At 37.3% G+C, this 25,956-nt stretch overlaps 1 protein-coding gene across 1 annotated transcript; it reads left to right on the top strand.

Annotated features, from left to right (window-relative positions):
• The first annotated feature begins 999 nt into the window (after positions 1–999).
• Positions 1,000–22,295, top strand: LOC139948976 (ATP-dependent translocase ABCB1-like). The gene is made up of 28 exons (XM_071947360.1): positions 1,000–1,297; positions 3,136–3,246; positions 3,725–3,894; positions 4,535–4,722; positions 5,353–5,577; positions 5,996–6,170; positions 6,625–6,749; positions 7,725–7,841; positions 8,353–8,407; positions 9,442–9,555; positions 10,035–10,145; positions 10,622–10,747; positions 10,874–11,077; positions 11,177–11,347; positions 11,469–11,721; positions 13,290–13,426; positions 14,094–14,249; positions 14,630–14,731; positions 14,986–15,063; positions 16,853–16,936; positions 17,605–17,808; positions 18,611–18,711; positions 19,241–19,381; positions 20,100–20,256; positions 20,853–21,050; positions 21,152–21,358; positions 21,455–21,601; positions 21,720–22,295. Exons 1-28 carry the CDS (start codon positions 1,285–1,287, stop codon positions 21,918–21,920), a joined length of 4,071 nt encoding a protein of 1,356 aa, XP_071803461.1. The 5' UTR covers positions 1,000–1,284; the 3' UTR covers positions 21,921–22,295.
• Positions 22,296–25,956: the final 3,661 nt, after the last annotated feature.

Genomic DNA, 25,956 nt, shown 5'->3' with positions numbered 1-25,956 from the left:
AGAACCTTGGCATGTTGCGCATTTTTATATGGTTGGGGTGGGGGGGGGGGGTTGAAAAAAGGCAGGGGTTCAAATGAGGGACGCCCTCCGGACTAGTATACGCTAGTGTACTGGCACTAAACTGACGATGAGGGCCGCGCCATACACTATCTGTGTTTCATCATGCAGTTACTTTGTGGACATTGACTGCACACTGTGTGGATGTGTAAGAGCACATGGTGTTCCAATGACCTCTTTTGTTTTTAGGTTCACATTTCGTATGCGTATGTAGACCCAGTAACGGGGGCGCTGTATTCCTTTTTTTAAATGTTGACATTAATCGCTTCATACTAGATGACCGATAATGTCAAAATTTCGAGGGAAAAAAATACTACAGCGCTCGATCCAGTTACTGGGTCTCCCATGGTCTAATGCGTACTGTGTAGGTCTATGATCTGATGTAATATCTGTAGGCCTATGCCGTTGCAAAACCTTTATAAATATTTTTATCAATAATTACGAAAAGCCTCCGGGAAACTTCTTTTCACCAGGGTGAACGACTTTTAAGTTTGGACAAAGGTAACATTTATATAAAATGGAGCAATGGCAATTGTTGAGTCATGTCCATTATCATGATGCAATGTTGTTGCACCAGCTCCAATGCATCCTGCCCGATGGAACCCGTGAGCCCTTTTTACTTTCATTGTGAAAAATGTTCCTTTTTACCTTTCGCTACTATGACGTAGCCCTCGCGTGTAACTATTGCACATACCACTTTTGTTTGCATCCTATATCTGTACAAAGATCACTTGGTGAAAAAATAAACACTTCCAGTAGTGAAACCTGGCAGTGAACTTTGTGGGGTTCTTTGTTATGGTATATATAATAGTATTGCAGGACCGGGCAAGGACGGTCGTACTTAACCCACTTTCTCTTTAAAGAATTGAGGGAAATAGACTTGTAAAGGTCGATGACTAATAATAATAATGCATCTGTTTTTCATTCGGCAGCAGATGATACACATGTCACACACGCGAGCTCTTCGCTTGCTCCGCCGCCCCGCAAATTGTGTGCAGTTTTTAACGGTGGTTGGCCACATTTTATATAATTGTGTGTAGCTAGCTTTGTTTTCATCATTATTCATCTTCAATTCCAAGTGGTTGGTCCTGTGTTTACTGTAGAGTGTGTACAGCAGCATCAATCTCTAGTGTACTGGGTGCGGATTTGCTTCTACTGCTGCTGGTCTTGCGGAGGGCACAGTGCGGTTTGCACTTCGTTATCGTAAAACTGATTACACAACAATACATGACAGATAAAGGTGAGTGAAGCATGGTGAAAGTGTGGCACTGCTGCTGTGCTGGTAGTATGTAAGACCATGGTAGGACCATAGCTCCATGGTAGGACCATGGAGCAATAAACTATGGAGGTGGTTGGACCATGGAGGTAGAATTCTTGGTAGGGCGTCGTAAAAACGGAGTTTAATTAGGAGTTCACTAGGGACTGTGAATGATGAAAGTGATGATGAAGCGCACCGCCATTGTCTATTTTCTACAGTGTATGATTGAATGAGTAGAGCCTAGACGGTAGTGTTAGAGGCAGTTGCGGTATTTTTGAAACACCAGACTGAAATTCTGGTTAGTTGACTCCAAACGATTGTTTATCCATGGAGGTAGAATTAGTTATCATAATGCCACAAAGAATTGGGTGACAAACAATATTATTATTATGATATATATATATTTTTGTTTACTTCTCGCAAATCTCACAATCTCATTCTGTGTCCTTGGTCTAAACTAACTATCTCTACCTCCTTGGTCTAAACATGGAGGATTTCTCATTGGTCTAAATGATAAATGATCGCACAACACAATGTGTAAATGCTAGCACAGCAGCTGTGCACACACTGGTGACTATGCGGCGCCAAGAAGTCACAATGGTAATAACAATTTCATTGTGTTGGCGACGATATGGGCCCAATATCATAAGCCTTTAAAGAAGGCGCCTTGGGCACTCTATCAATGGAAATGTGTGCATTAAAATAGAAGTTTTGCCTACTTTTTTTGTGCTATTGAAGACACTGGACACTAGTGGTATTAAATTGTCGAATACCAGTAGTACAGTATTCAATTGGTTGTCGAAGTTGGGAGATGATAATGGAAGAAAAAACACCATTGTCACACGAAGTTGTGTGCTCTCAGATGCTTGATTTCGGGACCTCAAAATTACTTCTGTGGAAAATTACTTCATCTCAAAAACTACGTTCCTTCAGAGGGAGCCAGTTCTCACAATGATTTACTATCAACCTCTCCCCATTACTCGTTACCAAGTAAGTTTCTTTGCTAACAGTTATTTTGAGTAATTACCAATAGTGTCCAGTGCCTTTAAGGAGTGTGAGCAAAACATTTACTAAGCAAAGAAAAGTATTGCTTCCCAGAAACAGGTTACCAGCCAAAATTATATTTAGCTAACATTGTTGTGACTGACTGGTTCCCCACTAAACATCTTTATGAAATTGGGCCATGATTGTTTCCTAAGCATATTAGGTAGGCAAACATTTTTTGTCTTGCTCATATTAAATTTATTTCCCCAAGTACAGATCGTTTTTTTTTTTTTTTTTTTTTTTTTTGATAATTGTTTTCCAATGAATAAGGGAAGAGTTGGACTAGAAAATTTTAGTGCTGGCTTTGTAGAACCAGAACCTCAATTTTTTTTATAAAATTGTTTTTTTTTAATTTTAATTGAATCAATCAAGGGAGGAATATATCCTTTGTATAATGCCCCCTTTTCCTTCCCACAGTGCCTTTCTGCCATTCAAGAAAAATCAACCAGGCGGATTGGCGATGAGGTTTATGGTGCCAAGATAAAGTGGAAATATGACAATTTTAGTATTATGTGGTAAAAAAAGAAAGATGCGGCTCTGCAAGCCTTACTGTCCTTTTATTTTGTTGAGTTTGTGCATGTATCAATAAAGTAAAATTATTAGTTGTTGAAAATAATTATTTATCTATTCATTATTCAAAAGTATCTGAACACATGAGACTGAGAAAGTGAAAGTGATCAGTTTCTGTTTTCTGTAATATTTTCCTTTCCATCGTTTTAGATGATATAAAAGATAGGAATCAATTATAGCAAGGTAATCTTTTTTATTTCCCGCAGTATTGTGGAAAGAAACCCATAAAATGACGGTGACAGAGGATGATTCAATACCAAATGAGGAGATCACAGATCCTGGAAGTCGGCAGGAAGATCTGACAGAACAGAAATCAGGTATAAATGATTGTAACTTTACTTTAAATGCAGGGCTTTAGTTTTACACTGGACCAGAAGCCTGAGGCCAGTTAGACTTAATTCAAGTCAGGTCTCGTGCTTGTCGAGTCAATAGCCGCGGCAGATGAGCTTTTTTTAACATGCGCCCTCTATTGGCAATCCAGTGATTTTCGAAAGCAGTTAATTGGCACTTTCCTGGTGAGTGAGGGCGCACAACAAAGCGGTGAAATAAAGCTCCGATTTAGATGCAGTTTTTCAGTGCAGTAATTCGACGCGACGAAGGACTCGACGAAAGTTCGACTTGGGTCAAGTCTAGAGGCCAGTAGATGTTGTGTTGACCCAGTAATCTCATGACCAAGGCCCCATTTCATGGCTCTGCTTATGACTGAGTTCTGCGCTTACAATCATCATTCTCTGCTGAAGCAGTTTGAATTAAAACAATTCTGATTTATAGTAATTTTTTTTGTTTTTTTAACAGATACTCAAATAGAGAATGGAGACACGTTGTTTCATGAAAACAATGAACAAGCTGACACCGCTGCCATTGATGAAGAAGCAATTGAACTAAAGACAGAGCATCATGAGGAAACTGCAAACAAGGAAGACAGCATCCAAGTTAAAACCAGAAATGTCACCTCCTTACAACTTGTGAGTTCCTTCAAACTTTCTTGAACCATTATAGACTGGTCCCCTGTCTTTATTCAGAAAGACAGGCACTGGTCTTATGGCCCCATTGATTTCATTGGGTAAATGTGCAGGGGTCGATTTCAAAAAGAGTAAGGACTAGTCCTAACTTAGGACTAGTCCTATAAGATATCAAAAACGTACAGCTTATCCTAAGTTAGGACTAGTAACTCGTCCGTACTCAAGATAAGACTAGTCCTAACTCTTTGTGAAATCCACCCCTGTCGAATAGCTTTGACGTAATTCCAGGGGCTCACCCGGGTCATCAGCCCCTTGTGGAATGGGTAACTTGGGGCTGGCCCCAGGTGCATGACGTCACCACCAGAGGGTGGGTAATCGTTCAATTAGCTTATGTCAGGGGCTCACCTGAATGAGCACCGCTGGGTTGACACAGGGAAGCTAATCGAACGCACCCAATATCTTTGTTTTGACTGTGAATTCATTCAAACTTTCTTGAACCATTGTGACTGGTGATGGTGGATTCATACTTGGTGCTACCGCAAATTACCTCACCTAATTATACACCCACTGTGCAAAGTTTCAATGACTACAATTTGTCTTCAAGATTATTAAATAAATTCTTCTGCCCTTTTTTTTTTTAAAGTTCCGTTTTGCTGGTCCCTTTGAGGTACTCCTCTTAATCTTTGCCTTCATCCTGGCTATCACCCAAGGAGTGTCGTTACCTCTAGTCCTCTTCTTCTTTGGGAGAGTGACCGATGCTTTTATTGATCAAGGCAAAAACTATGGAAGTGCAACAAACCTTACTGTACCAATGATGACCACTCCTAATACGTAAGTGTTTCAGGTTGTGTTAATCTCATTTGTATCATTGTTAGTTTAAGTTAAACTGATTATTTAATTATCTTAGCTAGATATCTCAGTTGGTAGTGCTCCAGCATGTTTATCATGAGGTCGCACGTTAAAGTCCCGCTTTGGTAAGATTTGTTGAACCCCAGTTTATTAAAAATTTACTCAGTCAGTTCGCTTGTGGTTTATTTTATTACCTGATATTTGAAATAACACGTAGCTTCCTTAAAGGTGATTTGCCGCTGCCCTTTTGAGGTTGTATCGGAAACTTAGGTGTGATCCCTGGCTACTTGGTACTTTCAAATTGAATGGCTTTTTACTTGCACCCAGATGAAGATGTTAGCAAAAAATAGCAAGATGGATTAGTTGCACAGCGCTGGAACGTTAATCCGAAGGTTGCAGGTTCAAGTCCTGCTTTTTAAAATACATTTTTTTTTCAAACTCAATTGTCTTGTCCAGAGAAAGTTATCTACAAAATGTTTGCAGTGGTGCCCCCCCCCCCAAAACCAAGATATCATTTTGTCCTATTGGAAAGCTTCAATGAATCCATATTCAAATTTCATTTCAAAAAATCTTATAACATTTCTTGATTTCTTTTCTTTCCTTCCTGCACAGCCCAACAACTAGCCCCACCGATACTATCACAGAGTATTCAATTTACTACGCTATCCTAGGTGTAATCATTATGATTATTGCTTACCTACAAAATATGTTATGGAACACCGCTGCCGAGCGACAAATCCACAAGATCCGTCTACAATTTTTTCGGGCGATTCTTCGCCAAGAAATAGCTTGGTTTGACACCCATAAAGCTGGGGAGCTTACTTCAAGATCATCAGAGTAAGTTAAGATTTTTTCTTTTAGATTTTTTTTAATGAATACCAAAGTCTACTCAGCTGCAGTAGAATATAAATATCAAGACAAGGACTCAAAACAATTAGCCTCAGCAGGTAGATATTGTATTAACCGAAACTGATATACAGTTTTTGTTATCGCAATCGAGCTGAAACTGCGTATATACATATTCAAGTCGAGATTCTGCATGTATGCAGTATCGGGTCGAATCATGATCACATCATCAAGGTTCACATAACGTTACTTTAAAGGTGCAGTTTTTCAAGATCTACGTTCAGTCGAAGTGAAACAAATAAAATGAACCTTACCTTACCTTACCTAACAACTCTGTGTTTATTATCTTATAAACACACAGCTCTATTTTTGATTTGATTTGTTATTTGATTCTTTTGACTTGCTTCAGTGATATTGACAAGATCCGCGCTGGATTTGGTGACAAGCTTGGACTTATCTTACAGTACTTGGGCACATGTTGTGGTGGAATTGCCCTGGGTTTCTCCAAGTCTTGGAAATTAACTTTGGTTATCCTGTGTGTAGCATTCCTTATCATGCTTCCATCTATTGCTATTGGTGCTAGGGTAAGTAGGAATGGTTGGGAAAGGGACGCAGGAATATGGGGGGCTTGTAGAAGAGGTAAACCAGCGTGGATAAGACCAGGGCCGGATTTCATAGAACTGCTTAAGCACAAAAACTTGCTAAGCACAAACTAATCTTGATTACCAAAACAAATTTACCAGGCGGAATACCATACAGTTACCATTGCTGCAACTAGTACCCCACTAATTTCTTGCTTAGCAAATACATTTGCCAAGCAGTATTTTCTGCTTAACGGCTTTTTGAAAGTGGGCCCAGGCTTGTGAAGGCTATAAGAGCTAGTAGTCCCCTTGCCACTGCAAAGAAGAAAAAGACAAGCAACAATTTACAAACAAACCAAAAGGCCCACTAACCAATTCTCATTAAACCTTTGTCAGTACCCATTCTTTCTGAATACTCATGAGATGATTTAAGACTTCTTGTTTCTTATTTCTGCAGCTGATTCGTAAGATGACCACCAGTGCCTTAGATGCTTATGCTAAGGCAGGAGCAGTTGCTGAGGAAGTCCTCTCATCAATCAGAACAGTAACAGCGTTTGGAGGAGAACATAAGGAAGTAGAAAGGTAGGTGCTATATCCTTCACTTTCAACAATTTTGCCACACATTAAAGACACTGGACACGTTTGGTAGTTGTCAAAGACCAGGGCCTAATTTCATAGAGCTGCTAAGCACAACATTTTGCTGAGCGAGAAATTTCTTTCTTGATAAAAACAGGATTACCAACCAAATTTCCATTTGTTGCATATTGCTTGTTACTGGTATTCAGCTGTTGTTTGCTTATCCTGAAAATCACTTGATAATTTAGTTGGTAATCCTGTTTTTATCAAGGAACAAATTTCATGCTTAGCATATTTTTGTGCTAAGCAGCTCTATGAAATTGGGCCCAGTATGCTCACTTGGTGTATCCAAACATATGCATAAAAGAACTGGTCATCAAAGTTACAAGAGAATAATGAAAGGAAAAAGCACGTTATTGCACAACTTCGTGTGCTTTCAGATGCTTAATAGAATGCTTTAGCTGAAGTCTTTTATTATTTGTTAAGTAGATAGACACATCGTGGTACTACATTCCAAATTAAGCTTGGGCGATACCACGATATTATCGAAGATCGCGATACTAAATTGGAAACGATTTAGATATCGGATCAATTTGGTTTTAATCGAAATATCGATATATCGCGATACATCGCGATATCGATTAAGTATTGCAATATCGCGATGTATGTTCCTAGCTGAGACATCTTGTACCCCACAGGTTTGGAGTAAAACCAGAAGAATAGGTCATTAGAACACTTCTCTTATGCTATGACTGTCTCTTCTACAACTTTCACTGGGAGTTTGAAGACTGATGATGTCAAATATAATTAATCGCGATTATATCGAATATCGCGAAATATTGTTGGCGATATATCGTAATTAAAATAAATCGTTATCACCCGAGCTTAATCCAAATACATTGATACCTCACCATGTATAAGGCCTCAAATTCCATTTTCTCCAGAAGATTTTAAATGTTTTCGTCTTTAAAATCTTTTCAGGTACACAGAGAATTTGTACGGTGCGAAGAAGGAGTCTATAAAGAAGGACACTCTGCAGGCAATCTTAATTGGAATTTTCTACTTCAACTTCTATGGAACTTATGCCCTTGCTTTCTGGTCAGTTGTTAAAATAGGCAATAATAGTAACAATAACCAGTTTTTATATAAAAACGGCTTTTTACACCTAAGGGCGTCTCAAAGCGCTTCCAACATTAATACCCCTGGTCACCGGGTCTTAATTCACTCCTTAAACCATCTGAGCTCCCTGGGGAGTATACAGCCTGTGCAACAACAATTCACTACTCGGCTAAATCAATCACAAGAACCATCTCTGCCCTCACAGGTACCCATTTAATTATAATAATAACAATAATTACATTTATACTGCACATTTTCCATACAAAAGTGACCAAAAGTTCCTTACAATAAAAATGATACGATGAACTAAAACAATATAATAGTAAACACCCAATAAAACAAAAATAGCACATTAAGATTATGTAATAGAATAAACATAATTCTAATAATTATTTCCAATTATTTATAATTCATGTTAAGATAATAACTCAAGGGTTTGATCAAATTGAATAACAAATAAACAAATTTTCATTCATTCTATTCTTCCCAGGTACGGTTCAACCTTATATTTATCGGGTGAGCTCAGCCCAGGAGATATTATTGTGGTGCGTATTTTTGGATTTTTCTTAAACTTCAGCGATTAGAATAAACGAGTGATGTGTTCGGAGCCCCTTCTCTTAATTCCTTTCGTGGTCAGGTTTTACGTGCCATATCCTCTTTTAGTAACTAATGTATATTTACAGTGTTTTGTTTTATTTTATTCGGTATTGTTTACATCGATTTGTTTATATTTTTGTTTATATTTTTATTTGTTTTTAAATTTAAATTTATTTCCTTTGTCTTTTATTGTTTATTCTATTTTATAATTTAATGTAGGCTTTTGCTTTTAAAATATATTTTAAATATATTTTCACAGTCGTTCATGGTGGTCTGTTTCTGTTCCCTATTTTTTTTTATTTAATCTTCAATGTATGGTTTAATTTCCTAAGATGATTCTATTTTAATTGTTAACTTTGTACATATCAGATTGTTTTTATATAGGCTATATGAATTTTTTCTAATTGTTTTTTATCCTTTCCTGTAATTGGCGGCTCGTCCGCAGTTGGTTTGGTGAATTAATATAACAATAAGCAGACTTGTTAAATGCTTACCTATGGGACCTATGATGTTAATGAAAAAGTAGGTAATGCGATGTTTCGACTCTAGCAGAGTCTTTATCAAAGGCTAAGTTTTTATTGTATGGAAGGAAAATACTCGGATTACCAAAGTCTTTTAGGAATTTAAGGAGGGGGCAAGTGGAGGATCGTATGTGAAAACCACGAGGCCCATTTTTTTGGCTCTGCTTGCCGCCGTATTCTGCGCTTATGATCACCATTCTTCGCTTACTTGGCAAGTGCTAGATGTCTGTGCTAGCTAGTGTACTGTAAGTGAAGAATGCCTCTGCAAACACGGAATTCCCTGTACCGTAAGCACTTATTTATTACTTACGGTAAGAAGAGCCAAGAAATTGGGCCCAGTTCTTTTCAAAACCATCACAACTTGGAGAAACATTGTTTTATGATGTTTTGTCCTATTTAGAATTAGAACTGGAAGAGGTGCATAGAACCGATTAAAATGTTTCATTTGTTTCCTCCATCAGACGTTTCTTGGGATCTTATTCGGAGCGTTCTCATTGGGTCAAGCAACTCCTTACATCACTGATTTCATCACAGCTAGAGGAGCAGCTAGTACCATCTGGGAGATTATAGACCAGGTAGGTTCTACTCCCCTCGAACCCCCTCCTAGACCACCTTCTCTCTGTCCATTTTAATTGGGGCGTTCTCTTTGGGTCAAGGCACTCCTTACATCACTGATTTCATCACAGCTAGAGGAGCAGCTAGTACCATCTGGGAGATTATAGACCAGGTAGGTTCTACTCCCCTCGAACCCCCTCCTAGACCACCTTCTCTCTGTCCTTTTTAATTGGGGCGTTCTCTTTGGGTCAAGGCACTCCTTACATCACTGATTTCATCACAGCTAGAGGAGCAGCTAGTACCATCTGGGAGATTATCGACCAGGTAGGCTAAACTTTTGGGTTGCCGGTAAATTGCCCTGTGTGACATTGCCCTTAATTGTTTTTCTTGAGACACATTTCAATCAGTCAATGATGACTTTATTTCTGCTACATTTTCATGTACTCTCATAACATGATCAAAGATGGCCACCACTTATAATAACAAATTTATTTTGTAGATTCCTGATATTGATAATTCATCTGAACTTGGTCTGAAACCAGAAACATTAACGGGAGATATTTCTTTCACCAATGTCCATTTCTGCTACCCGTCAAGACCAGAAGTTAAGGTAAGAAAATCTCCACCCCTGACCCACCCCACCCCTGGAAAAAAAACCCCACCAAGATTTTTCCTTCAGTCCTAAATATCCCAAAGTACAATCTTTTGATGGTGTGAAATGGAAGTGCAGAGGTTTATTTATAGTTGTAATGAAGTTAATGAAGTTTTGACCCTAGCAGAGTCTTTCTCGACTCAGACCTAGTTAATGATAAACTATGATAAACTGTATGTTGATATTTTTACAAATCTAACTTAGCCAAAGTAGCTACATTGGCCAATTTTTGGAGCTTTGCTTGGAGTAGACTTTAGTGGCTACACCTTGCCATAGCTTATAGAATTTGGTTTGTAGGCGCCTTAAAGGCAGAATTTGTTGGTTAACAGTCTGTGAATTGGATCCTGGAAAGAGCCACCGCCAATGCTAATGTTTAATAACCTGTTTTTGTTGATCACTATTCCTGAACTGCAGTTATTTTATAAATCTTGCAGGTATTGAATGGTTTGACCTTAGAGGTCAAGCAAGGTCAGACAATTGCGTTGGTTGGTAGTAGCGGATGTGGTAAGAGTACCACAGTACAACTCGTCCAGCGCTTCTATGATCCATTGTCTGGATCGGTGAGTCTTTGTCTTTCTTTCTTAAGACTTTTTGCTGGAGACTTTATCTGAAAAAAAAAAAAAAATTGAATTGATAATTGTGTCACCTCGGTATTAGTTGTTTTAATATACTGCCATATTTATCAGGTCAAACTAGATGGGAATGACTTGCGTGACATCAATGTAAGGTGGCTGAGAGAGAACATTGGAGTGGTCAGCCAAGAACCTGTCCTATTCGCTACCACCATTGCTGAGAATATCCGCTACGGTCGTGTGGATGCAACGGATGAAGAGATAAAAGCAGCTGCAAAGGAGGCTAATGCTCATGACTTCATATCTGCCTTACCAGACGTAAGTTTTATCATCTACACTCTCGTCACTATTTTACTCCTTAATAAAGATTATTAAAACAATCTTTTTGAAAATAAATATCTCATTATTTTTTCTCAGGGATATGAGACGCTTGTTGGTGACCGAGGGGCTCAGCTGTCCGGTGGTCAGAAGCAACGTGTCGCCATCGCGAGGGCGCTAGTTCGTAATCCAAAGATCCTCTTGTTGGATGAAGCTACATCAGCCCTTGATACTGAGAGTGAGGCTACCGTCCAAGCAGCTCTTGATAAGGTACACTTGTTTGTTTTCAACACTATGTGCACTCTGCCTTTATTCCCTTAAAGATAACTTTGACTTAATCACTGAATAAGACCTGTTGGTAATGAGATGATATTTTAACCTTATTCCCCAGGTCCAGGCTGGCCGTACAACTATCGTCATCGCCCACCGTCTCTCAACAATTCAAAATGCAGACGTCATCTGTAGCTTCAAAGATGGCAACATCTTTGAGAAAGGTTCTCATGAAGTCTTGATGCAAGATAAGAATGGTTTGTACTTTGGTTTAGTCCAGCTCCAGAGTCGTAAGGAAGAGAAGACTGAAGAGGAGGCAGAGGTGAAGGAAGAGGAATATGAAGATGAGGATGAAGAAGAAAATGAAGAGAAAGGTTCGGACACTCATAGATTTTACTCCAAATACTAAACAAAAGCTGAGTTAAAAACTCTAACCCAAAATCTCTGTCATATCTAACTGTAGGTAAATATATAGTACATGAATTACACTGAGGCAGTGTTCCTATTGCCCTGGGCCCAATTTCATGGAGCTGTTAAGCACACAAATTTGCTAAGCATGAAATTTCTTCCCTGATAAAACAGGATTACCAGCCAAATTTCCATTTGTTGCATTGTGCTTGTAACTAGTATTCAGCTTTTGTTTGCTTATCCTAAAAATCACATGGAAATTTGGTTGGTAAACCTGTTTTTATCAAGGAAGAAATTTCATGCTAAGCAAATTTTTGTGCTTAGCAGCTCTATGAAATTGGGCCCTGTTCTTGGTCTCGGTGCCATTTGGAAGTTCCCTGTTGACTTTTCAAATGGAAGTGCCATTTGCAAAATGAAAATGGCCTTGCCCTCTCAACGATGAAATTCCAGGCCTGACAGTAGACCTTGGCACTGATGTTCCACGGCGCTACATGTACTGTAATGTGGGGGAAATCCGACTCCCAAAACGGCAGCACCAAGATTTACTCTGTGTAATAATGAAGCTAATGAATGGTCTGAATGTGGTTGTTAATATACTAACCCAACTCTGTAATTTCTATTAACCCATCTTTTAAAATAAGACTTGGATGATGAGGAGGAGTTCGTCCCAATGGCAGGTAGGTTTGTCTTGACGTTATCGTGAAAGTGTTTTGTGGTAAATTTGTCTCGTTTCTATATTACAACAACTTATAATTAAGTTTTTTGTTCAAGCAAACTCACTTAAAAGTTATTACAAGAACCATCACTTATTCCTGTTAATTTGTTTTCTTATTTTGTGAAAAAAAAAGTACTTAGTGCATCACCCCCCAAATGAACAGTTTCCCTCGTACCTTCCATGTAACATGCATGTAAGTGTTGTCTTAATTCACACTGGGGCCTTTTGGTTTTAGTATCTTTTGTTGTAGTGGTCCAGGCTGTATAAACATTGTTTTTGCATTAACTGCTGGTTTTTGATTTTTGACCTTTTAAAAAAAATCTGTCTTTGTCTCTTTCTCTTGCAATGCATGTTTTTTTTTAACTATGATTTTGTCTGCGCATGTTTTTTTCTAGTGAAACTTTGTTGAATTCATCCTTTGTATGTATTTCATTTCATTTATTATTTTCATAGGTAAAAATGCAAAATACAGAAAATAAGAACGGTAAAGAAAACATACGCATAGGAGATGGATTTAAAAAAAAAAATAAACTGAATTACTAGCGAGTTAATAGACCTATATGTAGATAGTCTGGACAGACCAGTCCTCTATTTTATGTTGCCTGCAACACTTGAGTGGTGACCCTACAGCAGTACATGTATATGGGCTACACCTGTATGTGTCTCAATCTCCTGTATAGATCAGACAGAGCTAATTATAGTCAGCCTTTTTATGTACATTACATTACGTTACACAACAACCTGACACTATAACCTCTACTTTGTGCGTATATTTGAAGACAACTTAAACATGACTTGACTTTCAAAATATCTTCTTAGGATCAGTTGAAGCTCAGAATGCAGAGAAGGAACCTTTGTCATCATCTCGTAATCGGAAAATTTCTGGCTCTAGTGACAAACAAACTCCAGAACTGAATCGTGTAGTGTCTACAGTATCGGATACACCTGAGACACAGGTAGGCTATCAGATTTCCCATTGAAACCATGTCTTGCAATCACTCCAACGAGGGACTTTTGGGACACTTTGGTCCTTCCGAAATTGACGTTTGAGAAAAGAAGTCTTAGATTAGTTGTTTTGCCATAAAATGGGATGAAACTGCAAAAAAAGAGGCCGAGATAGGACATACGTGTATGTTTTATTCACATTACATACATAGTATGCCTTTGAAACTTTTAAATTGAAAAATGCCGTCAATTTACCAAGAAATCTCCTATACAAAAAACAAAAATTGTTGGGTTAGGCTGAAGGGTTGTCTAGGTGGCAGCACATTCACCAAGTAAAGCCATCGTTCTTGGTAATGTGCGCATGCTCGGAACTACACAACCAATAGAATATTACCAGGTAAGCCTGTAACCTAGTGTTCCAAACTCACCTATTAGAAATGGTAATTTCAAGCCACAATTGGCACCGACAGCAAAGCCCGATTTAAAAGTAAGGGCGTATCAGAATTGGCAGCTAAAGCTATGGCTACGACTGGTGCTGCTAAGGACGTTATATACATGCATGATGACAGCAAAATCTAGCCATAGCCGCTTATTCGGACGCAGCCCTAATTTGTTTCCAGTCTACTTTCATAAAAATCAATCAATATTTTCTTTAAAAAAATATAAAAAAATTTACAGGAGGATGAGGAAGATGTCTTGAAGAATTATAGTTTTACTCGAGTGATGAAGATGAATTCTCCTGAGCTCCTCTACATGATCATTGGTGTTATCTGCTCAGCTTTCAATGGAGGAGTGCAACCTGCTTTCTCTATCATCTTCAGTCGCATCCTTGGGGTAAACATTCACTCCTAACAAAGACATTATCAAGCAAGAATCTACAAGATATTCTGCTTTTATTAAATACACACTGTATCCACACTTGGCCCATTCTTGTCAGCTTTTTGCTTGTGTGTGTTATTGTTATTCCTTGGCCCAGTTCGATAAAGCTTGTAAACACAAAAACTTGCTAAGCACAAACAAATCTTGCTTAGCAAAAACAGCTTACCAGTTAAAATACAATACAGTTACCATTTCTGCGACTGGTACCCCAATATTAGCAACAACTTTGCTCAGCAGAATTGTCTGCTTAAATAGCTTCATGAAATTTGGCTCCAACTATAATTGTTCATTGCTCATATTTATTTGAAATTTTTCCTTTCTTTGCTTCTTTGCAGACATTTGCTCTTCCATTGGAACAAGTAAAATCCCAAGTTGTCCTCTACTGTCTTCTACTCTTTGGAATTGGTGTTATAGCTCTCATCTCAAACACCTTAGGGGTAAGTAGGACACCCCCCCCCAAAAAAAAAAAGAAATACCCTTACACCGATTGGGGATGGCACTGTATACTAATTGATTTTTTCACATAACTCGGAAAAGTATTGAGTATAGTGCTAACACACATCGGTGTAAGGGTAAAACCACAATTTAATAAACAAACATGGTACTGGAAAGAGTCTATTGTTTTGCCTCATCAGTGATGGCAACCTATATTCATGGTTTCTAACGGATAGTGTGATTTTATATTCTGTAGGGAGCGAGTCTTGGTAAATCTGGCGGTGAGCTTACGTTGCGTGTACGAAGGATAGCATTCAAAGCCATGCTAAGACAGGTAAGCATGACGTAAATCACCCAGTAAAAGCAAACCCGAGTTTGCCAATGACAAACTCAGGTCGGTACTCACCGGTTGGGAATGAGCAATTTTCAACATGATCTTTCTTATCTGATCAAGTATTTGTAAGGTGTACACATTTGGTTTAAGGGTCAGTCACACTGCAGCGATAACGATAACGGATAAAGATGCAAAGAGAATGCATTCTATGGTTGAATTGCTCCACGCAGAATACGCGCGCGCTTATTCAACCAACTGAGGTTGTGCATTGTTAATGTGATCGTTATCATTTTTGTTATCGCTGCAGTGTGACTGGCCCATAAGGGATCACTGCCTTTGAGTTTACCGACACGAATATCAACACAATCTTACAGGTTCTTGTGTATACTGTTTAAGTATTGGGAAACAGTGTAAAATGTTTTATGGTTTTTTTTTTTGCTTTTTGGTTCCAAATTTAAACTTAATAAGATAAATGTTCAATCAATTAACATTGCAGGTTCAGTTGTAAATTTGAGTAACTCTTGTAGAAATCTTGGTGTTCAATTTGGTTCTACCATGTCCATATCATGTCAAGTTTCTGCCCTCTGTAAATCAGTCCGTTATCAGCTGCGTAACATTGGTGTAATACGAAAGTATTTAACTCAATCAGCAACTGAAAAGATTGTTCATGCTCTTATTTCATCACGTTTAGATGTTTGTAATGCTCTTCTCTATAAATTACCCAACAGTCAGCTTGCCAGATTGCAAAGATTACAAAACACTGCTGCCCGGATTGTTACTTTGTCTAAACGTAGAAATCACATCACACCGGTACTTCAATCTCTTCATTGGCTACCTTTACATTCTAGAATTGTATTTAAATTACTTTTGCTCGTTTTTCATTGCTTGCATAGTTCTGCTCCTGAGTACAATATTAGTCTGTTCGTTCAATATCATCCATCTAGAAATCTTCGGTCCTCAAATTCTTTTTCACTGGTTGTTCCTAAAACTCACACCCTATGGGGGGGACCGTTCTTTCACACATGCTGGAGCTTCTCTCTGGAACGAACTCCCTCATATTATTCGTAATATTTCCGATGTACACAAGTTCAAAGTTGCCCTGAAAACTCACCTGTTCAAGATGTATTTCTTAAATGCATAGTTTTTGTTGCTTTCCATTGTTTAATATTTGTATGTTTTCCCTAAATGCTACTTTGCTTTTTTGATCTATTCATATTTTGTTTTAGTGTGTGCCCGGTTTCGCTCGGCTTGGCCTGCACGTTCTTGTCATAGAGAGACCGGGACTTTCTTTGGCTCAATGCTGCAGGTCTGGTTGTGGTTTCTCCTCTGATTTCTTCCCATTGTTTTTGTTTTTAAATGGTGTTATTATTATTGTTTGTTTAGCATTCACTGGATTGTACATGTATTTTGTGTTTACATTGCCTCTGCTTGCGCCTTGAACATCTGTAAAGATTGATTTGGCGCATTGCAAATACCTACTATTATTATTATTATTATTTATCATGAAAGCAACTTTGAAGTGTACAAATAAACCAAATAATCTTAAGAAAGTTATGTAAAAAAAACAGTAAGACTTTTCCCTCTGCTCTTCAGTCATTTGATCAGGACCACTGTTCTTGGGGAATCAGGTTCCAGGGTGAAAGTTTTATGTTGAATGTTTACAGTCTGCAAGTTAAGTAGTACCATTGAGGATTTTCTTCCTTCATGCTAGTATGAGTTACTTCCTCAGAACTTGGTCATACGGCAGTAATGGCTAAAATCAAAGCATTTCTTGTCCTTACTTCTTCAGGACATTGCGTACTTTGATGATCATAAAAATAGCAGTGGTGCTTTGACTACAAGATTATCAACGGAAGCCTCCTTGATCTCGGGGGTAAGTAAAAATAACAATAAGTGATAATGACAACATAATTTATCAGCGCTAAAATAATTACTAAACATATTTATCAAGCGCCTTACGGAAAACATCAAAATTCTTTTCAAGAAAACATAAATGCAAAATAGCCAAAGGAACAGCTAGAGACAAAAATAAACTATATCTTTGGGGTGCCAGCCAGAAGCTGTGAATCTCTTCTTTTTTGTTTATGGTGGTTAGCATTATATATGACAATTAGGAGACCGCTAACTTAAAGGCACCAGACACTATTGGCATTTACTCAAAAACATTGTTAGCATAAATACTTACTTGGAAACAAGTAATGGAGGACTGTTGATAGTATAAAACATTGTGAGAAATGGCTCCCTCTGAAGTAATGTATATTTTGAGAAAGAAGTAATATCTCACTCAAATATAAAAAGACTTCAGCTGAAGCCTTTTATTATGCATCTAAAAGCACACAAAGTAATGCAACAAGGGTGTTTTTTCTTTCATTATTCTCTTCCAACTTCGATGACCAATTGAGTGCAAACTTTCACGTGTTTGTTATTTTATGCATATGTTGGGATACACCAAGTGAGAAGACTCGGCTTTGACAGTTACCAAACATAGCTAGTACTTTATGATTCTTTCTCCTACTCTTTCTTACTTAATCACATATTCAGGTGACTGGTAGTCAGTTTGGTTTCATCGTTCAAGCTTTCTCCAACATCGGTGTCGCCATCATCATTGCGTTTATCTTCGGTTGGCAGTTGACGTTACTCGTCTTAGCGTTCCTGCCTCTGATAGCATTCTCAGGCTTGATGCAGATGAAGCAACAAAGATCCTTTGCAGCACAACAACAGTCAAGCAAAGAGAGCATTGGGAAGGTAAGCTGGTGTACACGCCCACATGAATCTTATAATAATGTGGCAGTAAGATTAAGCCAGAACAAAGCCAGAATTATAAGCCAGCCGTCGATTTCACAAAGAGTTAGGACTCGTCTTATCTCGAGTTAAGACGAGTAACTCAGTTACTCAGTCCTAAGTTAGGATTAATCTCAAGGTTTGCATGCTACAGTGCAGGGATGGGACTCGTCCTAAGTCCTAAGATTAGTCTTAAGTTAGGAAGAGTTTTGTGAAATCGACGGCTGAACACTTACTATGGAAGAGTAGGGGTAAACGTCTGTGTTTCTGGTTCATTGCAAGCACCTGGTCCCTTGCTAACAGGTTCCCTCAGGCTTTTTGAGTCACAGTGATGGCACTTGCTGTTGAGGTTTCCTTGGTTTGTGTGTATCGATCATCCTTTACAACCCACCTGGAATTCAACATTCGCTACGGAGAACGCGCCTCTCTATTGCCGCGCCCACTCTCTGGAATAACCTTCCTGTCCACATCTGTGCCTCGACTGAACTGGACTCATTTAAGACTGCTCCCAAACCCACTTATTTAGATACATCTAAGCTTGTTACAGTTTCAGCTATTTCATCCCACTTCAAATTATGTCATTTTATTGTATCATACACTTATGTTGTTATGGTTAATATTTCGTGTATTTAATAACATTTATGTTTCAGCGCTTAGAAACCCTGTATTAAGTGCTATATGAATACATGCTGTTGTTATTGTTATTGTTAATGTATTATAGCAAAAGCCAGAAGTGGTTTAACTTTTGTTTGTTTTCATTTTTCAGATCGTAACAGAAACTATTGTGAATATTCGCACCGTTGCAAACTTGACAGTGGAGCCAACGTTCTACAACCAGTATTTGGAATTCCTGAACAAACCTTACAAGTAAAATCCCTTCTTTTATCCTTTTTTAATTTTGATTAGGGAAATATTAATAAATACTTCTATGAAGAAATAACTTTATGTTGTTATTACATAATTCCGTGTACAGCCACAGTCCTTTTAAACATGAAAACACAGTCACAGAAAACTTCACGATAGATTTAGATTTTTTCAATATTTTTTCTCATTTATTTAAACAAAAATATTTCAAATAATAAACCACAAGGGAGACTGACTGGGTAAAATTGAAGGGATTTGGGGTTAAACAAAGACAAATTTACTAGAGTGGGTTTGAACCAATTGCCTCTGGATTAATGTGCTGGTATTCTACTGAGCTATCTAGCCCTGTGTTGACATCCGAAACATAATATCCCTAGAATGGTTAAAAAGATGAAATGAGCGGTTGATTCAACAAAAACAAACTTGTTAATTTAACTTCCCATTAAGATAATTATTAGTTCCGAAAAGTAAACAGGGTTTTAAGAATGAGAATGGTTGTTCATCTGTTTTTGTTTCTTCTTTCAATCTTCAGGAACAGTCTTAAAGATGCTCATCTTTCCGGCATTACATACGCAGTTTCTCAAAGTGTCATCTTCTTCTGCTATGCGGCATCGTTTCGTCTTGGCGGATGGCTCGTCGAAAATGACAAAATGGAATTTCAAAACATCTTTCTGTAAGTCAAACCAAAACCAGGGCTCGATTCAACAAAGTGCTTAGATTCATCTTAAGATTGTGACATCTTAAGATTGTGACGTTGCTAAGCAATTAAGAAAGATACCCATGTTAAGATAAATCTCAGCTCTTTCCAAAATTTGTCGCAGGGCATGAATGAACATTAAGAATCTTGCTCTCAGCAAAAGTTAACTTTTTTTGAAAAGTCTTTTTCCAAATTTAATTGAATTGAATTGAATTGAATCGAATTGAATTGAATGGTTTATTCGTCAAGTATATAAAAATGCATGAAATTTACAATCCTATTGTACAGCAACATAAAATGTAAAATTGCACAAGTTATACCACAATACCACATAAAACAATAACCTTAATGTAAGAAAAATCATTAAAATTTATATAAATTACTTATTAATTATTTTTAATAATGCAACCGGCCAGTCACTAGCGACGGGTTTAAATCCTTCAGGAAAATAGTTGTAAAACAAAAGATAAAGATCGGATGAAGGCAGTTTTCAGAATTGGAAAGAGGACTCTTGAGGGTGCTATTGTGACCTGGGGGTTGACATTTGCAAAAAAGAGGTAACAATAAATGTGTCCATATGATCAATACGTCAATGGTGCATTAAAGGGTTAAAGACCATTTATATAAAGTTTTCAATAATTTTATGACAGGTTTTGTTTGCACTTATTCAGACTGTTTTGCTATTTTGTAACAGGGTCTTCTCAGCCATAGTGTTTGGTGGTTTTGGTCTAGGTCGTGCCATGGCCTCGGCACCAGACTACTCCAAAGCTAAGACTGCCGCAGCTCATGTGTTCCAGTTAGTGGATAGAGAACCACCCATCGACAGCTACAGTGATAAAGGAGTACAGCTTGTAAGCCCTTAGAGAATTTTATTGCGTTTCTTGTTGCTATTAATTTTTCTAAGTATCAACTCTGAAACTTCATAGATGGAAATTTGCATCGGGGATAAAGAATAATTATTAACTTTTGTTTTACCCATATACACTTTTGTGTGTAAGCTACTTTACTCAGTAATTTCCCGAGCTCTGTGAAAAAAATCCCACTCGGGTGGGATTCGAACCCACGACCTTTTTAACTCTAGAGCAGTGCCTTACCAACTGGACTCCGAAACTCTTCCAATTATATGTCAATCAAACATAATCCTTTCTGAAGTCTTATACAAAACAAATTTTTAGATTATAATATTTCTCTTAGGCGGTTGGGTTGGTGTAGGAGTATCTTTTCTCCCCTTCCTTCCACCCTTCCTTCCTTCCCCGGTTCGAATCCCACTGGTAACACGATGTAGGTTGGGTTTTTAGTCCTTTTAATCTGACTGCGTGGGTTTTCCGTGGAATAAATCTCTGGGCTTTTCCTTGCATCTAAAACTGAAACTTCCTCGTCTTCTCTCCATCTATCTTAACCAGATTGGGATTCAAGATTCAACCAGTTTTCTCTTTTCTTTCAATAGGAACATTTTTCTCCAGAGATTTCCTTTGACAAGGTGCGTTACCGATACCCAACTCGTCCTGATGTACCGGTTCTACGAGGTCTAACTGTCTCTGTGAAGCCAGGAGAAACATTAGCTTTAGTTGGAAGCAGCGGTTGTGGGAAGAGCACGTCCGTTTCACTGATAGAGAGGTTTTATAACCCAATGTCGGGACAAGTGGTAAGATTTAACTGTCATTTCAAGTGAAATTTGTTTGAGTTGTTGAAAAGTGCATTTACGACTCTCACTGATAACATTATGTTTTTCTTAAACTTCCCTAGAGTTTGGACAACCATGAGATAAAGATTCTGAACGTTGGCTGGTTCCGATCTCAAATTGGTTTAGTCTCTCAGGAACCAATTCTCTTTGATCGTACTGTGGCTGATAATATTGCATACGGTGACAACTCTAGAAAAGTATCAATGGAAGAGGTGATTGATGCAGCAAAGAAAGCCAACATCCATGACTTTATTGCTTCATTACCTGAGGTTAGTTTGATATATTCAAGATTTAGAGATTCATTTTTGAAGGCTGTGAAGCTTATGACAGAGTAATATTAAATGATTTCCTTTTGGTTTTTTTAGGGTTATGAGACAAGAGTAGGAGACAAGGGTACCCAGCTGTCTGGCGGTCAGAAGCAGCGAGTGGCAATCGCTAGAGCGCTTGTCCGTAACCCCAAGATCCTCCTTTTGGATGAGGCTACGTCTGCGTTGGACTCAGAAAGTGAAAGAGTAAGTTCCTGCGGTGTTTCACGATCTTCACATTGAGACTTGATTTAAGATCAGATTGGCTAAGAGGTACTCTCTTTTATCTTCATGATCTGATGAATCTTTTAATTCTCTTTTCTAGGTTGTACAAGAAGCCTTAGACGAGGCCAAGAAGGGTCGTACCTGCATCACTATTGCCCACCGTCTCTCCACTATCCACGATGCTGAGAAGATTGCTGTCATCCGCCATGGCAAAGTAGCCGAGTTGGGCAAGCATGAGGAGCTCATGCAACTAAAGGGACAGTACTACAGATTGTACACAGCACAAGATTTACAGAACTAATCAGGCTATTATGTATGAGTATTTATCTACGCAGCTTTGGCAAAAATTGTTTGATGTTTGAAACAGCGTATCAGGTTTTTAAAATAAAGTCAACACAAATATGGAAATTACAAAAATGCTGTATCCATCCAGCCTCATTATAGTTACTGTTAGTTAAATAGGAAAAAATCAAAATGGCATCACGGCGAATATCCATTGTTATAGCTTTTTAAAAACATTTTAAAGGCCAAATAATCATGCCTGTAATTTTTGAAATTTCAACCAGTACACCAATTTTCTATAATTTGTAGGATTTTTTTTTCCCTTTCTGTGTATGTTGCAATATCATCTTATTTAAGATGAAACAAAAATCGGAAACGGACCAAAGTAAGAAGATATAATTCCTGCTTCAGGAGAAGTTGTGTTTGGGGATTTTTCTTTCAAGGAACTTTTAAAAATCTAGACAAAAATGTTTTAATATTTGAAATGTGTTTATCTTATCTACAAATGCTCATCTTTAGTCAAAATATGTTGTTTGTGTCCCAAGGACAGTTTCTAATTTGACCAAAAAGTAAAGTTTTGAAAAGGGGTCATCTTCAGACGAAAGCATTTTGTGGTGTCTTTCCAAGGTTAATTGGTAATTTGCAGAAAAATGTGTGTACATTTTGAAACTCGTGTCTTTTCTGTAAATCACATTTTCTTTGTATGTAACAGCTTTTATGTAATGTAATGGCTTGTGTGTGAGGACATTTTAAAATTTTAAAGTAAACTTGTGATATTTTTGAAACATGTATCCGTTTCATAGTTGGTTTTGGGGTCACAAATTAATATGTGGTTTGTCCTTTGTAAATTTGACCAAAACCTTATTCAGGGTTAAGGTTTTGAAACGCAATTTTCTTTTTCGTTAATGCTGTTTTCTTTTTTCAGAATTGGTGATTCTACCTCAACAGCAAATGTATATTGAATATTTATTAAAAAGTATAAACTTTTTGTTGCATAAATTTCCATGAATTTACGTTTTTAATATAAATGTATACATATTATTTGTAAATTCATTATATCAATGTTAGTTTTTCTTCTTGTTCTCTAACTGTTCCGGGTCTTGGTTTGATTGGCAGCATATTGCGCCACATCACTTTGTAAACCATTCCATGGAGTTAGGTAAAAAGAATAGATTTCACAATTCAAAACGTAGTCCCACATGTATGTACATGTACCTTGCGCAAGCTTGCAGGAAATACTGAATGTTAAAGATGCTAAGTCAGATTTTGGGCCCCAAACATGGAGTGAATGGTATTTTAAAGAGTATTTGGTATGGTATTTCAAAGAGTATCTTCTCTTCTAACGAAAAAAAATTTAACTTCTACTTTTTATGGTCAGGAACCATGACAAAAATTTAAAACGTTTCTTATAAAACACATAAGAATTGGTCACGTGATATTTTGTTGGGATCCCGACAATTTTGCGCACTTTATTTCACTGCTACTAATAAAAAGCTTGTAACTTTCTTGACCCCCATCATAACACCTATTGAATTTTAAATAAAAATTTTTGGGTCAAATCGGCCAAAAATCTGACATAGCATCTTTAAAGCGCCTCGAGCGTCACTGAGATACAGATATTGCTTATGCGCACTGTACAAGAAGTCATTCTTAGTAATGTATGTTGTCTTGTATGTTTTGCTTTTTTGTTGTGGGTTTCTTTCGAGTCAGTCTTTCTTGAGTAAGGCGGTGTCTGAATTGACGCCTACAGCTACGGCTGTTGCTAAGGGTGTTCCTTTACCTCAATGCATGACGACGCAGAAATCTAGCCATAGTCATAAGCTGTAGCCATAATTTGGACAAGGCCTAAGTCTTAATTTTAGGGCAATATTCTTGAGCTTTTATATTTACATTCATTATATTTTTTTAAAGCAGGATCTCGTATATAGTATTACTCAATTCTAGGGCTTGTAATATGTTTGGTCAAAGAGAGATGGCACTTATACACATTTTGTATTATTTATATTAGTATGGTGTTTAATTAAAGCTGTTCTGGTGAACAATAAATAAACTGCGTAAAGATGGTAAGTTATTTTGTGTTGATAAATTAAAATAAAACAAAATCAAGAAGTAAAATATATACCTTTTCTTAGCAATTTGGTTGTTTTAATTATATATGAATGTAGATATATAAAATAAACCTACGAAGATTTCCAAAGGTGATAGCATTTCTTCGATATCACTGAAAATCCTTTAACGGTTCTGGAGTCAGTTTCACAAAGAGTTAGGACTAGTCCTAACTTAGGACTAGTCCTAGGAGATACTAAAAACGTATAGCAAGTCCTAAGTTAGGACGAGTGACTCGTCCTAACTCGAGATAAGACTAGTCTTAACTCTTTGTGAAATCCACCCCTGCCACTCAGGAAGAATACGTCATTATCTGAGAAATGAATACAATAATTGAGAAACAATACCGACAGTAAAGCTCCTCAGATTCAAATCTCTAGGGATTTTTACTTGTTACTATTATCTTGTTACTATAACCACATTAGTTTGAATTCAATTATTTAACTGCTTTAATCAAAAGCTGTTGTACTCCTATCCAAGTAAGTTTTCAATGCCATTTAGATTAAGAGCGATTGCCAAATGTCATTCCCTTCAATGAAAAAAAAAAAAAAAATAGATAGAATTAGTAAGCTACTTTTGACCAATCAGAGCACATAAACACATATTACACCAATAAATTGAGAAGTCGTCATATAAAAAAACCCAAAACAATGCTTCTCGGCAAAAATATTTACAAAATGCTTGGCTTCAATCAAATACTTACAAAACCATAAATGAAAATACACACTTTGTGATACAAACCTTTAAATTATTGCAAACAAATGTTTCTCAATATTCCTTAAAATTGAACCTGAAACTCAATTGGCAGAGTTTCTTTGGAATTTTTAAAAAATATATCACTTGACCAGAACTTTTACACTTGGCAGTACAAAATCAATAAAATAAAATTTGGAACATTACAATATAACTCTTTAAAAATCAAGAAATATAAACCAGGGCATATATTATTTAAATAATTTCCTCCTATATGTATTGTTTTTTCTAAGAGCTGCCAAGCAGAGAAAGGTGCTAAGTGATTTACTAAGCAAAAAAAGATACAAGGTACCAGTTACAGAGTATACATTACATTGTATACATTGCTGGTAACCCATATGGTAAGCCAAAGCCCTTCCTATGCTAAGTAAAAAGTCTGATGAGCTTGTGGATTGTTTGGAAGTTGTCACCTGGAGTTTGGTTAGTGGCCATGAGCTGATGAAAAGTGGCAGTATGTCTTGTATTTGAGACTCATGAGCAAGACACAACATTATCAGTAATTGAAACAGGTTGCACTGGACTGGCAGGTGGAATTTAATGGAATATGAAGACATGTCTAATGGATGCTGGAACATTACTTCATGAACACAAGGTGAGTGATATGGAAAAGATGCCTATGAAAAATTTCTGTATCCTGCCACCACTTTTTCATGTTATGAAAATTAAACGAGAACATGTATCTAATTTACTCAAATGAGATATTCCTTTGGGTAAATATAAGAGAAAAAGTGGTGGTAGGGTTCTGATTAGCGGAGTGTGGGTTTGAGTGCCAGTCTTGACATTTGCGTCCTAAAGCAAGACACTTAACCCTTATTGCTTCGTTCTTCTAATGTGACGTTAAGCCATAGGTCCAATTTGTTGTGTAATGCGTGTTAAAAACACAGTTACATGTACATTTACTATTAGAGAAGGGGTTTGCCCCTAGGTTTTTGGCAGTGGCTACTGAGTGCATCAAAGCACCATGCAAACCCTTGTGTTTTGCAAAGGTACTACAAAAATCGGTTTCATAGAATTCAAAGAATTCTATGACATGTATTTTACATGTTTCTTTTTGTTAAAATGCATTGAGTACATTAGATAGATCGATAGGTAGATACATGCGCTATATAAGACTAAATCTTTACTTTGTAACATGACATTACGTAGACGTTACAGATTTACGTAGCTAGCATAATTAAATAATCTTTGTATCAAAT

The sequence above is a fragment of the Asterias amurensis genome, chromosome 16 (genome assembly GCF_032118995.1).
Source record: "Asterias amurensis chromosome 16, ASM3211899v1".
Classification (NCBI taxonomy): Eukaryota; Metazoa; Echinodermata; class Asteroidea; order Forcipulatida; family Asteriidae; genus Asterias; species Asterias amurensis.
The sequence above is the reverse complement of the archived record's forward strand: the minus strand, read 5'-3'. Positions and strand labels throughout refer to the sequence as shown.